At 49.0% G+C, this 14,710-nt stretch overlaps 1 protein-coding gene across 1 annotated transcript; it reads left to right on the top strand.

Annotated features, from left to right (window-relative positions):
• Positions 1-3,570: 3,570 nt before the first annotated feature.
• On the top strand, positions 3,571-9,678 carry GPN2 (GPN-loop GTPase 2). Its single transcript, XM_023499857.2, has 5 exons — positions 3,571-4,107; positions 5,539-5,695; positions 7,295-7,455; positions 7,963-8,093; positions 9,294-9,678. Exons 1-5 carry the CDS (start codon positions 3,676-3,678, stop codon positions 9,367-9,369), a joined length of 957 nt encoding a protein of 318 aa, XP_023355625.1. The 5' UTR covers positions 3,571-3,675; the 3' UTR covers positions 9,370-9,678.
• Positions 9,679-14,710: the final 5,032 nt, after the last annotated feature.

The following is a 14,710-nucleotide window of genomic DNA, read 5'->3' on the forward strand; positions in this document are numbered from 1 at the left end:
GCATTGTTTCAATCTGTTGTATTTAGTACTTTGTTTCAAGTTCTGGCCCATAACATCTCCTGGTAGGACCAGATCAATCATACTGAACCATGCCAAATTAGATCATTATTGTCTCTATCAACTCTAATGACAACAGTTTGTAAAGATTCCAACAATTTCCCAAGAAACAAACTTCTTCACAATAGTTCCTGACATTAAAAAATGTTTAAGGAAAACCACCTACTATCTGTTAGGACTAATAATTCCTATTTGTTTCATTCCAAATGCCAATCCCTCTCTCCTTGGTCTCACTAAGGAAAACATCCCCAATCTCCAAGTGAGTCCTCTAGTGTTTGGCTCTACCTTAATGAAGTATCCCAACCCTATAACTCGTAATTGCTTAATAAATGTTTTGCTAAAGCTTGGCAGAAATACACACCTGGCTAAACGAGAGGGCCGATTTTTTTACAAATAAAGGATGGAAGACCAAAGGCAGGAATAGGGACTGGTCCTTCCTCTACAGTCCTTTCTGCAAAACTGAGGTACCTGAAGCACTAAGTGCTAAAGTGCCAGGGTCCCACAACCTCTAGGTCAGAAGCTGGACTTGAAGACCAGCTATCCCATATACTACACTGCCTCTACAGACCATCTACAACAGGTGACTCCCAATTTTTTTCCTCTCACTCCCTTGACCCTTTGCGATCTGGCTTTTGACCTTATCATTTCAGCAAAACTGCTCTCTCCAACATTTCCCAATGACATCTTATTTGCCAGATCTAACAGCCTTTTGTCAATCCTTATTTTCCTTTACTTTTCTGCATCCTTGATGCTGATCACTCTTCTCTCTAGGTTTTTGGGACATCCCTCCTAATTCTATCTTGACTAATCTTTCTCAGGGTCTTTTACTGGAACCTCACCCAGATCATATCCTCTAATAATAGGTATCCCATAGAATCCTAGGCCCTCTATTATTTCACTTTCAGCTGCCATGAGCTTAACCATCTCTATGCTGATGATTCTCAAATCTTTCCTGCCCCATCTCTTTGCTAACCTCCAATCTCCCAGCCCCAATTGCTTCTCAGACACTTCAAACTGAGGGTCCAGTATACTTCTTAAACTGAGTATGCCCAAAATTAACTCATCTTTCATCCCTAAACTCTTATTCCAATCCCCAAACTTTTCTATTACAGAGCCCAGATTCTTAAACTGTGGGTCACAATTCCATTGCGGGGAAGAGGGTGTAAGAATATAGGGGTCATGAAATTATGACTTATTAGTAAATATTTTATTTGCATATCTATTTTACATACCCATATATCTAGGATCACATAAAAATTTCTCAGGCCAAAAGGGGTTGCAAGGAAAAAGTTTTCAGAAGCTCTGCTCTAGAAGGCAACACCATCTTCCCATCCCTCAGGTTCACAACTTAGGAGTCCATCCTGGATTCCTCACTGTCTCTCAATCACCCCCTCCATATACAAGCTGTTGACAAAGTTTGTCAATTTCCCCTTTGCTGCAATTCTCAAATCTGCCCCTCCTCTCTGACAACATCAATCCTTCTGGCACAGTCACCTCATACCTGGATTATTGCAATAACCTATTGGTGAATCTGCCTGTCCCAATGACTCCCCACTCTAATCCATCCTTCATTCAACCACTAAAATGATTTTCCTAAAGTGTGGGTCCAACCATATCATTCCTTCTCCTACTCAATAAACTCCACTAGTTTTCCATAATCTCCATCAAATGTAAAATCCACTTTTATCAATCAAAGCTCTTGTCTTCCCCTATCCCATATCTCTTGTCTTCTTCTTACATCCTCCCCAGTATGAACTGTTCAGACTAGTGACAAAGGCCTCCTGGCTGTTCCACAAACTAGACTTTCCATCTCTGGCCTCTTTACATTTTCTCCTTATTTCTACCTGCTACCTTTCTTTAAATCCAGCCATCTTCCTATGGAAATTGTTTCCAACCCTTCTGAATTCTAATGTCTTCCCTCTCAATTTTATTTCCTCTTTAATCTGCATTGAATTTTTCCCTACATATTTGTTCAATGTTTCTCCCAATTAGATTGTGAGCTTCTTGAGGGCAGAAACTAATTTTTTTGCCTCTTTTATACTCCCAATGCATAGCACACCCCACTCCTGAAATACAGTAACAGCTTAATATTTACTCTGTTAGGATGAATACAGAGAGGCTTGGAGAGACTTACATGAACTGATGCTAAGTGAAATGAACAGAACCCTTGGTTCATTATATACGTCAACAACGATACTGTATGAAGATATATTCTGATGGAAGTGGATTTCTTTGAAAAAGAGACCTAATTCAGTTTCAATTGATCAATGATGGACAGAAGCAGCTACACCCAAAGAAGGAACACTGGGAAATGAATGTAAACTGTTTGCATTTTTGTTTTTCTTCCCCGGTTATTTTTACCTTCCGAATCCAATTCTCCCTGTGCAACAAGAGAACTGTTTGGTTCTGCACACATATATTGTATCTAGGATATACTGTAACATATTCAACATATATAGGACTGCTTGCCATCTAGGGGAGGGGGTGGAGGGTGGGAGGGGAAAAATCGGAACGGAAGTGAGTGCAAGGGATAATGTAAAAAATTACCCTGGCATGAATTCTGTCAATAGAAAGTTATTATAATAAATAAAAATAAAATAATAAATATTTACTCCATTATCAAGATTTATTATTTTTATAAAGAGGGCTCAAAATGCTGTCACTAAGACTCAAGATTTTAATGTAAAATTGTGAGTATGGACAGAGCTTAGTCTTATCTTAAATGTCTAACATTCCATTTTCATGTGTAGCACATGTGAAACTGACCCAGATTTTTGAAGATGGAAAAGTATATAGGCTCAACACTGGATTCCGCATTTTCCCCAAGGCTGCCTAAGCCTTGCTAGCCACATATAAGGAGAAGCTCCTCGGACAGCTTTTTGGGGAGCACAGCAACTCAAGAGAGCATCTATCAAGCCGATATGAAGTAAAACTCACTAAAATAAATGTCCTCCATATGTTAGTGGTAGCTAGGTAGTGAAGTGGGTGGAGTCACTGCCAACCTGCAACCTGAAAGATTTCAAATCTAACCTCAGACACTTACTAGCTGTGTGACCCTGCCTCAGTTTCCTCATTTGTAAAATGAAGCGAACTCTCCAGTATCTCTGTCAAGAAAACCCCGAATAGGCGTCAAAGGTTCTCAAGGGCCCTGCCCAACATCCAAACCCCCTCGCGCGGCTTAGCCTGAGGGAGCACTGGATCTGAATTCGCGCTGACGTTACCAGGGGAACTTCCCACACTACATCAAGACGCTTCACAAAGCTCTATTTACCCCCAAAGCCAAGGCGGGGGATTCGAGATTCTCTCAAAGCCCCGGGGGCCTCTCCGTGGAGCCCCGAGGCGGAGAAGGTTGGTGGCCGCTCAGAAAGTACTCACTACAATTCTAGCAACCATTCTCCCGCTACAGGTAAAGCCCCAGAGCGGCCGCCCGCCTCCCCAGCCAGCTCCTCCAACTGGCGCCGACGTTCCCGCGCGCTTCCTTTAAAATGCGTGGTACGCAAACGCGCCGAACGGAGAAGGCGGGACTTCCGGGAGGCGCGTCCAGTTTCGAGCCGACGTCGCCGCCTCAGGGGGGAGATCTCGAGTTGTCCATACGGGACGTGAGCCGTCATCGCGGCTATGGCCACGGCCACTACGGCCACCACGGCCACGGCCGAACCCACGACTTTTGGACAAGCGGTGATCGGGCCTCCGGGCTCGGGGAAAACCACGTACTGCCTGGGCATGAGCACTTTCCTGGCGGGGTTGGGCCGGCGAGTAGCCGTGGTCAACCTAGACCCGGCTAACGAGGGCACGCCGTACGCATGCGCCGTGGACATCGGCGAACTGGTGACGCTCCCCGACGTGATGGAGGCCCTCAAGCTGGGGCCCAACGGCGGCCTCGTGTACTGCATGGAGTACCTGGAGGCCAACCTGGACTGGCTGCGCGACCGCCTGGCGCCGCTCCGCGGCCACTACCTGCTCTTCGACTGCCCGGGCCAGGTGGAACTGTGCACGCACCACGGCGCCTTGCGCAGCGTCTTCGCGCAGCTGGCCCGCTGGGGCTTCCGGGTGAGCCCCGCCCCGCCCCGCCCCGGAAATGTGGCTCCGGCCCCGGCGGAGCACGTGCTCCAGGCTGCAGGGAGCTGCCGGGTGCTCTAGGGGGCGGTCTTACGTAAACACGAACGGGCTTTTCTGGCGCCACTGCACCCGCAGTGTCCCGTCTGAAACGAATTGTTCGGCTCAAATGACCCCTTAAGTTCCCTCTCAGCTGAGAGTCCCGAGGGGCACTTCAGCCTTATCTTCATCATTTATTTTAGCAAAGACCCTCCCGGCTCCCGAGGTTAAGCATCTTAAGGTCCTTTTGGCGGTAATGAGCAAGTTGGTGAGGTCATTCAGGAGGCGCGTGTTCTCTTGGTACCCATTGGAAGCTGCATCTTTGAGCCTGGGATGTCTGCCTTTTTTTTTCAAAGTTCAGTTCGCTTGCCACGTGGAACACAAGAATTTTACCGATCCCTGCCCCCTCTCCCAACCGTCCCTCCTCCCTCTCCCAACCGTCCCTCCTCCCTCTCCCAGCCGTCCCTCCTCCCTCTCCCAACCGTCCCTCCTCCCTCTCCCAGCCGTCCCTCCTCCCTCTCCCAGCCGTCCCTCCTCCCCAAAACCTTATCTTTACTTTGTACGTCTAAAACTTTTTTTATTTGTTCCCCTAGATAGAATGTAAACTTGTAAGCGCAGGAACTGTTTCTTCTACATCTCTAGCACAATGCAGGACACTGTTTAATAATAAGTCCTTGCTCATTTAAGATTGCTCTAGAGGGGATGAGGAGGCCTGAATTAGAGCAAGATTGGGAAGAAGGAAGTCATGTAGATCAAGCGGCTTGTTTTACTACTGTATGTAGTAACAAAGGCTGACAGGGAAAGTTGCTTCTCTTGGTTATATGCTGGATATGAAGTGGAAACTTGAATCTTCCTCCCCTTAAAGCAGCGAGGTGACACAATCAATAGAGCGCTGGATCAGGAGTCAACAAGACCCGAATTTAAATCTGCCCTCGGATACTTACTAGCTCTACTATATGACGGGTCATTTTGGCAGGTCATTAAATCTTTGCCAGTTTTCTTAGCTGTTAAAATAAGGCTGATGATGATAGCACTTACTTCCTAAGATCCTTGTCCACTGAGTTATTTGCAAAGTACTTTGTAAGTGCTAGCTATTATTTTTGTCAACCCAGAGTTCTTTTTAATTCGCTCTGGCCCCTACTCCAGGCAGCCTCAATCAGATAAGACAAAGTTTTAGCTCTTAAGAGCCCCCGATTTAATGATTGAGACAATTCTCAGGGCTTTTCTGCTTAATCTGAGAATATTAAAATTACAAACATTTAAAAAATCTTGGTGATCCTTATTTTTAGAAAGAAGAGATCCAAACCAATTTTTTTTAAAAAAATAGCCTTCTTGGAATGAAGAGGCCCTGAATTGTGACTTTTCTGCCTTACTTTGTTCTCTCAGCTGACTGCTGCCCACCTAGTGGATTCTCACTACTGTACAGATCCGGCCAAATTCATCTCTGTGCTGTGTACTTCCCTGTCCACCATGCTGCATGTAGAACTGCCCCATGTCAACATCCTCTCCAAGATGGACCTCATTGAACAGTTTGGGAAGCTAGGTAAGGGTTTGTGGAAGTTGAAGTTTGGGAAAAACAAGAGTAGAGCTTAGTAGTAGGAAAGTGATGACTAGCATTTAGATAGCTTTCAAATATATCTTGGGAGTAGAGAGCTAAGTGCGTATTGAACCAAGGGGCGTGTGATGAGGAGGTAACTTGGACTAAGAGTCCAAGGAGCAATTAGATTAAGATAGAAGGGATTTCAGAAAGAAGAAAACAGGCCCAGAGAGACTTAAGTGCCCCGGCCAAAGTCTTGCCAGCAGAAAGTAGCAGAACCAGGATTTGCTCTGACTAGTGTTCTTTCTGTCCTGTCTCTATAGGCTTGTTAGACAGTATTTCTAGACATCTTAGCAAATTTCTGAATCGCCAGGTCTCTAGATATAGCCCTAATTGTTTAAAGGAAGGATGGTGTGTAGGGGTAAAGAGCACAGGACCAGAAATAAGGAAATTTAGGTTCTACGATGAACCCACTGTAACCTTGGACAGGTCACTTCTTAAGAATAAGTTAGTTTCCTTATTCTTAAATGAAGAAACTAGACTAGATTGTCTCTTAAGCTCCCTGTCTCAAATCTATGGCTTCTTGAGCTTGGAAATAGTCAGGGAGTGGTGCTACCCTGGCTAGAGGCTACAGAATAAGGCTGGCTGCTCATGGCTTCATGTTTGACTCAGCTTAAGGGTCTGATACAGATGTGACTCGGCATTTAAGGTTATACCAAATCTGGAATTGTCAGGACTTTGAATCTGTGCCTCCAGATATAAACAAGATGGAGAAGGTCCAGAAAAGGACAATTAAGTGATCAAAAGGAAGGAGAGAATTAGTTATTGTGTGAAGACAGGCTCACAGACTCGGGGAACTTGAGTTCAGACCAAGTGAAGGCCAATATAAGATGTGTTAGGAATGTCTGAAGGTGGTAGAGAGAGTGACACCCAGGCTCAGTGGGCAGATCCCCACTTACTTGACACAGAGACTTTTTGAAGCTTAAGGGCTGCCCTTAGAACAACAGGATAAAATTGGTGACTGTTACCTCCCATCCAAATTAGAGGAAAGCCTAATCAGAGAACAGAAGAGGAGTGTGCCATGCAGGAGAACATGGGGTGTCAGAGCTGGCAGTGACCTTTAAGGCTATTCGGTGCAATTGCTTATTCTGTCGAAGAGGCAACTGAGGCACAGTGGGAGAATTAATCAGCACTTTCTTACTTGTAAAATGATCATGGCTAATCACAAGGATAACCCCTGAATTCTGAAGGATCTTCTGCCAAGCCAAGAAAGAGTTTTAGAACTAGGTACAGTCATGGTGTACCTACCTCTTCCATTCAAATGTGAACTCCTTGCAGGTAGAAATTGGTTTTGCTTTTTCTTTGTCTCTCCAGTGCTTAGCCCAGTGCCTGTCACGTTGACCAAGCAATACTCATTGGAGCCGAAGTCTCTTCCAGCTCTAAATCTCTGACCCTCTGAATGTTTGTAAATTTGTCTGTTTTCTACAGTTGGGCTTCCGCTACTCCACTTTAGCCTCTATGGACACTGGCCTCTGGTCTCCAGGATGAACTTTTCCCTAGGGTTCTCCATCATGCCGCCTCTAAAGCCTTTTCCTTTCTCCACAGCCTTCAATCTCGACTACTACACTGAAGTTCTGGACCTCTCCTATCTGCTCGACCACCTGGCCTCAGACCCCTTCTTCCGTCATTACCGACAGCTCAATGAGAAGCTGGTGCAGCTGATTGAAGACTACAGCCTGGTCTCTTTCATCCCTCTCAATATCCAGGTGGGGGGGGACCTTCCTGCCTTGGGCTGGGCCTTTTACTCAGAACCCAGAGGGATCCCTGTCACACTATAGAGCAGCGAGCTTCCTGTCCCGTGTCTGAGCTCTCTGTTGGTGGTCAGAATCCGGCACGGGTTAGACGGAGCCTCGGACCAAAGCCAGCCCAGGATCTCCTGTTAGAGCTGGAAGAGACCTTCCAGAAATGACAGGGTGCAGCCCTCCCAGTGCAGAGGAAGCCAAGGAGTGGTGGGACTGGGGCTCAGGCCGAGAGAGAAAACTTCTAGGCCAGAGAGAAAACAAGTGTCGGACATAGGAAGAGGGACAGGAGGGACAGGGTTCTGATGCTCTCCTGAGCTTTGTCTGGGCTGCCAAGCAGAGGGCACTGGGAGGGAAAATGAGGTACGTGGGAATGGTGAGCTCACTGGGGTGGGAGAGGCCACTCCAGAAGGGGCGGGTCATGTTGTGACCTCCAGTCTTTGCTCCATCTCTCCTCTCCTTCCCTCACTCCAGGACAAGGAAAGTGTCCAGCGGGTGCTGCAGGCAGTGGACAAAGCCAACGGCTACTGCTTTGGGGTGGCTGAGCAGCGCAGTCTGGAGGCCATGATGTCTGCGGCAGTGGGAGCTGACTTCCATTTTACCTCGTATCCTTCCTTATCCCTGCCAGGGCTCTGGGCTGAATGACTCCACCTGTGAGGGGCAGGTAGTTACCTTGACCTATGTGCCCCAAAGGGAGAAAACTGCATGGTGTGTAGAACGGCAGGGCTGGGGTGTGTGCTGCAGAGACCGGGAGGGCTTCCCTGGGGGTCGGAGAGATGGGGCCAGGAGCTGGGCACAGGGTCTGTCCTTTGCAGAGCACAATAATACATGTTTATTTCTTATGCTGCACAGAACGCTGGGCCAAGTCCTAGGGGAGGGCGAGTGTGGCCAGGATAGCCCTGATTCTCATAGAGCTTAGACCTGAGGAAGGGCCCAAGCACCCACCCGGGTTAGAGAGAGTAGCCAAGCCCATGACTTCATTGATCTCCTGGCTTCTAGCATCCCAGTGGGTCAGAAACCAGGTATGACCCAGGTACCTGACCCAGGAAGATGCGAGGCAAGTGCTGACAAGGGTGAGCAGCGTGAAGCCCGAGAAGGGGAGACAGCCGGACCAGGGGATTCCTGGGGCAGCCTCAGGAGGGGTTTCCTGAACTGAGGAAATGGGGCAGGGGGGCCCCTCCTGGGGCAGGGGCCGGAGTAGGAGCACCTGGCAGGAGGTGCAGGAAGCAGAGGGGCCAGAGGAGGAGGGAAACAGGGTTACATGAGACAGGAGGGGAAACAGGATGGCCCCAGATTGTAGAGTAAGTGAAATATTCCCCAGTCCTGTATGTATGGTCCTGTATGTATGGTATGGACAGTTATCAGTCCCGAGCCAGGCAAGAGCCATCCAAGACAGACTGATGCCCCCTGCCTCTGAGTCTGACACCTGGTCGGGGAGGTACACGCCTTCAAAGCCACCCCCAGCCCGTGCTGTTACTGGAAAGCCTTATTACACTGAAGCAAAGTTCATTCAGAACATCACCTGTCCCTTGTGTCCTGCTGCCCCCCTTCTCCCCAGCCAGGGTCGCCTCTAAGCAAGGACAGGTAGCCAGCTGGGTAGCGCTCTGTAGCTTGTGTTCCCGAAGCATTCTTCTTGGAACGCAGGAGGCTTGTGGTTCCTAAGGTTAGTTTTGGGGAGCCCCTCTGCTTCTGTGGGGTTCTGTGCGTGGATGGGCGGGAGCCAGATCCTGTGGGCCCCTGCTGGTGGGCTCTGGAGAGAGGGGGATCCTTTGTCTGGCTAGCTTCCCTTGACCCTGGTCCCTTAGCACGCTGGGAATCCAGGAGAAGTACCTTCAGTCACCAGAAGAGGAGGCAGAGGAACAAGAGGACATGCACTTGTAGGGGTGAAAGCAGAGGCACCCCTGGATCCAGAAGAGGAGGGCTCTTGGCAGGCCAGCCCTGAGCGGGGCCAGGATCGAGGTAGCCGAGATGTCGACCCGGGAATCATTGTAACCCGGTGGAGCACTCGGGAGCCTCAGAAGGGATGCCCCAAGATGGGCATAGGTGGGCACGGACCTCGGCAATGAACTGGCCTCAACTTGGCTCTTGGGATTTAGACCCTGTTGGGGGGAACAGAGAACCCAGACCCCACCGGTGGGGTAGGGTCCCTTGCCATGAAAGTTCCTTTAATTAACACATGATTTGGCAATCTTCTGTCTCCTCAGCTTCTTTTGTCAAATTCTAGATAGACTGCTTCCCATTTCTCTGGTGCTCTGGAGTCCCAAGGGATTCCTCCAAGCATTTCCAGGAAGAGGAGGGCTGATCTTTTTTTTTAAACAGACTTGTTTTCCTCCAGGTAGAGAGCTCTTTCCAGGGTCGAACTGTGCCCACTGTGCCCGGGTGGTGTGGGGTGCCTGGAGCTCCTCTGCCCTGGGAGGGGCTGACGGGCCAGGGGAAAGTGCCAGGGTGCTCAGGATCCCGGGTGTCTGACCTGGCGAGGCACTTCTCCGGCCCTCACGGGGGCTCCTGAAGCCTTTTTGGCCTGGGAGGACTCCATGCAAGTTTGGGATCTCCATGGGGGGAGGGAGGCCACGGGCTCGGGGTCCCAGGGCCGGGAACGGAGCGCAGATTTTGCCAGCAACCCCCGTCTGCCTCCGTTTCGCCATCTGCAAAGTTAAGCAGTTGCACTGGATGACCTCCGAGGGCCTCTCTGGCTTGAAACCAGTTACCCCGAGCCAGCTCCAGGGCACCAGTCAATCTGTCCTCATCTGGGAACAAGAATAGGGAAAGAGACGCTGTTCGCGGTGGTGGCCAGTAGGGGGCAGCCCACAACCGCGTGATTGACAACAGTTGGTGAGGGGACAATGGGGAGAGTCCTTGAATGCTGGGGAAGGGGGTGAGCTGCAAAGCTGGCTGCAAACCCCACCTCAGCATTGCCTTGCCATGGGCAGGGACTGTTCTCAGAGCCCAGCACAGCGCTTGGCACGCAGTAGGTGCTGCTTAATGCCCGTTGACCGACAAGGCAGCCCTATGAATCGGTGATTTCCGCCTTCATTTCGTGTGCTGAAGTCTGAACCCTCTCCTAGATGGTTAGGGAACAGAACTGGTTCTGGCCTGGAAGGGGCTCTGGGCCTTGGGGAAGCCATCCCAAGGAAACCGGGCAAGTAAGTGAGAGGGCTGGGTCCTCTGCGTGTTCCCTTGGAAGGCACCTTGGGGAGGAATTGGCCCCCGGGGGGTGAGGGGATCCTTCACAGGGATTTGTAGTAGATGGAAGTGGAGATGAGGGGGTTTTGAAGGAGTCTGGGACGTCCAGGGCAGAAGGTGCTTTGAGGGGGCAAGAGATGGCCACCAGAGTTGGTTTCCCCAGAGCATCCCCACACCCCTACTCTGCGGGGGATAATAACTGGGTGCCTCTTTCCCCAGTTCCTTTCATCTGAGGAGTTCAAAGTATCTCACCTCTATTAACTGTTAGCACAGTAGGTGGCTAGTATCATCCCAGCAGCCCCAGAACCCAAGGCCTAGGGGCCATGGCCTCCAGCCTGTGAGTCAGCCTCGGGCCTGGATATCTAGGCTCTCTGACGCCTGGGCTGTTGGCCAGTCCCCTCCTCAGGCCTTGTCTGAGCGGTGGGAAAGTAGAGGTGGGAGAAAGGGTGATGTTGCTTCAAGAGCCGGCCCCTGAGGCTGACGGGCAGCAATTAGACCCTTCACTCTCCCCAAATAATCGTTCCTAACAGTGGGGGGCTGCAGAGGCAATTCAGGGAGTTCCCTCTCCTCTACATTTCAGTGTCCATGGAGGGGAATCAATAATTCAAGACATTTCAGGTCTTTGAAGCTCAGAGGTTTATAGAGCCGGCAGGTATCTTGAAAGCTATCACATCCAAAATCCTTCATTTTACAGAAACTGAGGCTCAGATTCTATGACTTGCCCAGGATCACTCAGCTAATGTCAGGTTCCAGGATTTGAACTCGACCCTGACTGATTCAAATCCAGTGACTTATCTAGTATACAGCTAGCACACATAATTATGGTGCACTAGAATTATAGAAGCAGTGCCTGCTGGGAGAAGAAACTTTGACAGGGAGACTAAATACAAGGATCCTCTAACAGACCAGACAAGAGGTAACGAGGACCGGAGCCAGGGTCGTAAAGATAGAAAAAGAGATTATTGCATAAATGTGGGGGACACAGAAATGACAAGATTTGCCAGTTGATCAAATCCATTTTGGGGGAGGGTGTCCAGGAGGGCAAGGAGACGATGCACCTGGGAGGCTGGTGGCAGGGAGATTGTCACATATACAATCCATTTCCCATTGCCTGCTCTCTCGAGGGATGGGGGAGGCAGAAAATTTGTACCTCAGAGTTTTAAAAAGTGAATATTAAAATTTTGGACGTGTAATTGGGAGATATTTAACAAAAAAATTATTTTAAAAAACAATTAAGGGAGAGGGAAGGAAATGAATTTTGTTTTGGACATGATAAATTTGTGAGATCTACTGTATATCTAGTTCAAAATATCCATTAACCAGTTGGTGACAGAGGACCTCACCTAGGGCCTTGAAGGACATCCATCATTAATGGACCTGACGTGCCTAAAGGTCCAGTAAGGGAGACTGAGGAGCACTCAAGATAGCTAGGAGGAAGTGGAGGAGAGCAGTGTCTCGAAACAAAGAGGAGAAAGTAGGAGAGAGCGTTAAGCAGCGTCCAAGGGCCCCGTTTACTGGATCTGGCAGGTCACTGATCACTGATCTCTTGGTTTAAAGTGGTTTCAGGTGAATTAAAGTTCGTTGCAGAGATCTGAGAAGAGAAAGCAAGGGAACCAAATACAGGCTTTTCCAAAGACATTAGCTAAGAGGAAAAAAGAAATAGGGGATAGCTAGTGAAGGTGACAGATTATCAGGGAGCTTTTTTAAAGGTTGGGGGAAGATTTGCAGGTTAACAGGGAAGAAACCAGTAGAACAGAAGATGGGGGTGAGGGGCTAAAAGTGGGGGAAATCCGGAGAAGGAAAGGGATCGGATCAAAGGTTGACCTTGGCAAGAAGGTGGGCCACCTCTTAATGTGAGACTGGAAGAAAGGAGGTCACTGGAGAATGATGGCAGAGAGAGACAAGAAGGGAAGAAGAGAAAGCTCAGAGGAAATGGCCTCAATTTTGTGGTGAAGAATGAAGCAAAATCTTGAGCTGAGGGGATGGGGGATGGGGTGCCAGGAGAGACCAAGAGAGGGGAAAGTTTGGATCAGACACTATGGAGACTGGGAAAGTGACCCTTGGGAAGAAGGAGAAGAATGGTCTGGGGCAATGAGGGCCCAGTTGAAATTAGATGTTAATGTAAATTTGGCAGCAAAGTTGGGTGATTTCCTCCAGTTCTTCTTGACATTGCATGAGGAACAAAGGAAGTGGATTGTGGGAATCATCCTGGGTTAGGGCTTGACAAGATGTTAAGTGGCAACAGGACAGGGGGTGAAAAATTCGAGATATTTAGAAGGTCAGGATTGGGAAAGGAGGTGAGCTGGGGGAGTAGGTTTAAGAAGAAGAAGGAAAGATGGAAAATAGAGCATTTAGAGTTCTTGGATTGTGGGATATGTAACGGAAGTTTAGTGTTTATGATTGATGGCAAGATCAAGGGAATGACCAATTGTGAATATAGCTGAGGCAGCATTAGGAAGAGCAGTAGATCATGGGAGCTGAGTAGATGGAGAAATTCCATAAGCCAGGCTCTGAGCTCATTGACAAGGGAGGAAGAATGCCCCAAGGAGTGGTAACTACTGGTCCCCAGGATGGGGGAGATGATTGGGGGGAGAATGAATCCCAAAGGACACGAGATGGTTGAGAGACGACAACAGAGAGCAAGGAGAGATGGAGGGGAGAGAGAGGAGTGGTCTGTGCCAGACAAGGGGGCTGTGGAGGCAGTAATGGCCCAAAGGGGGCCAGAGAGCCCAGGATGTCCAAAGTGAGTTTGCTCATGACACTGACAACCCCAGAGGGCACGTGGGAGGAGAGGGAAGGGGACAGAGGCAAGTCGAGGGAGTAGGCAGCCAGGTGTGGGGTATGGGTGTTGTTCTTTGGAAGTGTCCTTCAGTATCCCTGGGGAGGGGAAAGGGGAAAAGTATGGATGGATGGATGGATGGATGGAGAAGAGTCCAAGCAGAGTCAGGGCATGTGAAGAGCTGCCCTAGAGCCAGCCTTAGGCTTGGAGTCAGGAAGTCCCAAGTTTGAATCCTTCCTCCGATACTACCCAGCTGTGTGACCCTGGTCAAGTCACTTACCTCTGTTTCCTCAACTGCGTGATAGGAACAGTAATAGCACCTCCCTCCCAAGGTTGTGATGAGGACCTAGTGAGATATCTGGAAGTGTTTATCTTGCCTGGCACTTACGAAGCACTTAAAAATGCTCCTTTATTCATTCAGCCTCAGTTTCCTCATCCATAAAATGGGGATAATAGCATTTCCCTCTCCAGGGCTATTGCAAGGATCAAATAAAAGAATATGTGTGCCATGATGCCTGGCACACAGTAATAGATGCTTGTTTCCTTCCTTCAGCCTCAGTTTATTCATCTGTAAAATAGGAAGAATACCAGCACCCACTCCCCTGGGGTGGTTGTGAGAATCAAAGAAGAGAAGATTTGTGAAGTTCTCTGTGGTCCATAATACACATGTAAATGCTGGCTAAAACGTCTCCATGGAACAGGCATAAGTGACACAGTTGAGTCAGAGCTGCTGACTCGAAGCAATCAGCAAACATTTAGTGTCTACTATGCGCTACCCACTGGGGATGACAAATAGGGCAATGAAGCAGTCCCCGTCCTCAAGGGGCTTCCATTCTACCAGAGGGACACAATGTACCAAGAAATCCTCCCAGATAAGCACGCATGAGGCCGTTCAGGATAGGATGACGGGGGAGATGGCCCTGGAGCTGAACCTTGAAGGGAGTGAGCCAGGGAAAGAAAGGAGAACATCTGGGGCAGGAGGGACAAAGAGATGGAATGTGGGAGAAGTACCGGGTGGGCCGAGCGGTCTGAGGCACAAAGCCTGTAGGGAGAAGTTGTGTGTTACCAGCCTGGAAGGAAAGCTGGAACCAGATTGTGAGGGGCTTAAATGCCAGAAAAAGTTGTACTTTATCTTCTGGGCAACGGGGAGCCACTATCACTTCTTGAGCAGGGCTGTGACTTAGTCTACTTTGAAAATGTCTGCTTGACGAAGAAATTGAAACTATTTCTAGTCATATGAAGAGATGCTCCAAGTCATTA

This window comes from Sarcophilus harrisii, chromosome 3 (genome assembly GCF_902635505.1).
Source record: "Sarcophilus harrisii chromosome 3, mSarHar1.11, whole genome shotgun sequence".
Taxonomy (NCBI): domain Eukaryota; kingdom Metazoa; phylum Chordata; class Mammalia; order Dasyuromorphia; family Dasyuridae; genus Sarcophilus; species Sarcophilus harrisii.

Coding starts and splice junctions, on each gene's coding strand:
- GPN2 (XM_023499857.2), top strand. CDS start 3,676: ATGGCCACGGCCACTACGGCCACCACGGCCACGGCCGAACCCACGACT. Junction 4,108..5,538: donor TGGCCCGCTGGGGCTTCCGG/GTGAGCCCCGCC, acceptor TTGTTCTCTCAG/CTGACTGCTGCCCACCTAGT. Junction 7,456..7,962: donor TCATCCCTCTCAATATCCAG/GTGGGGGGGGAC, acceptor CCCTCACTCCAG/GACAAGGAAAGTGTCCAGCG.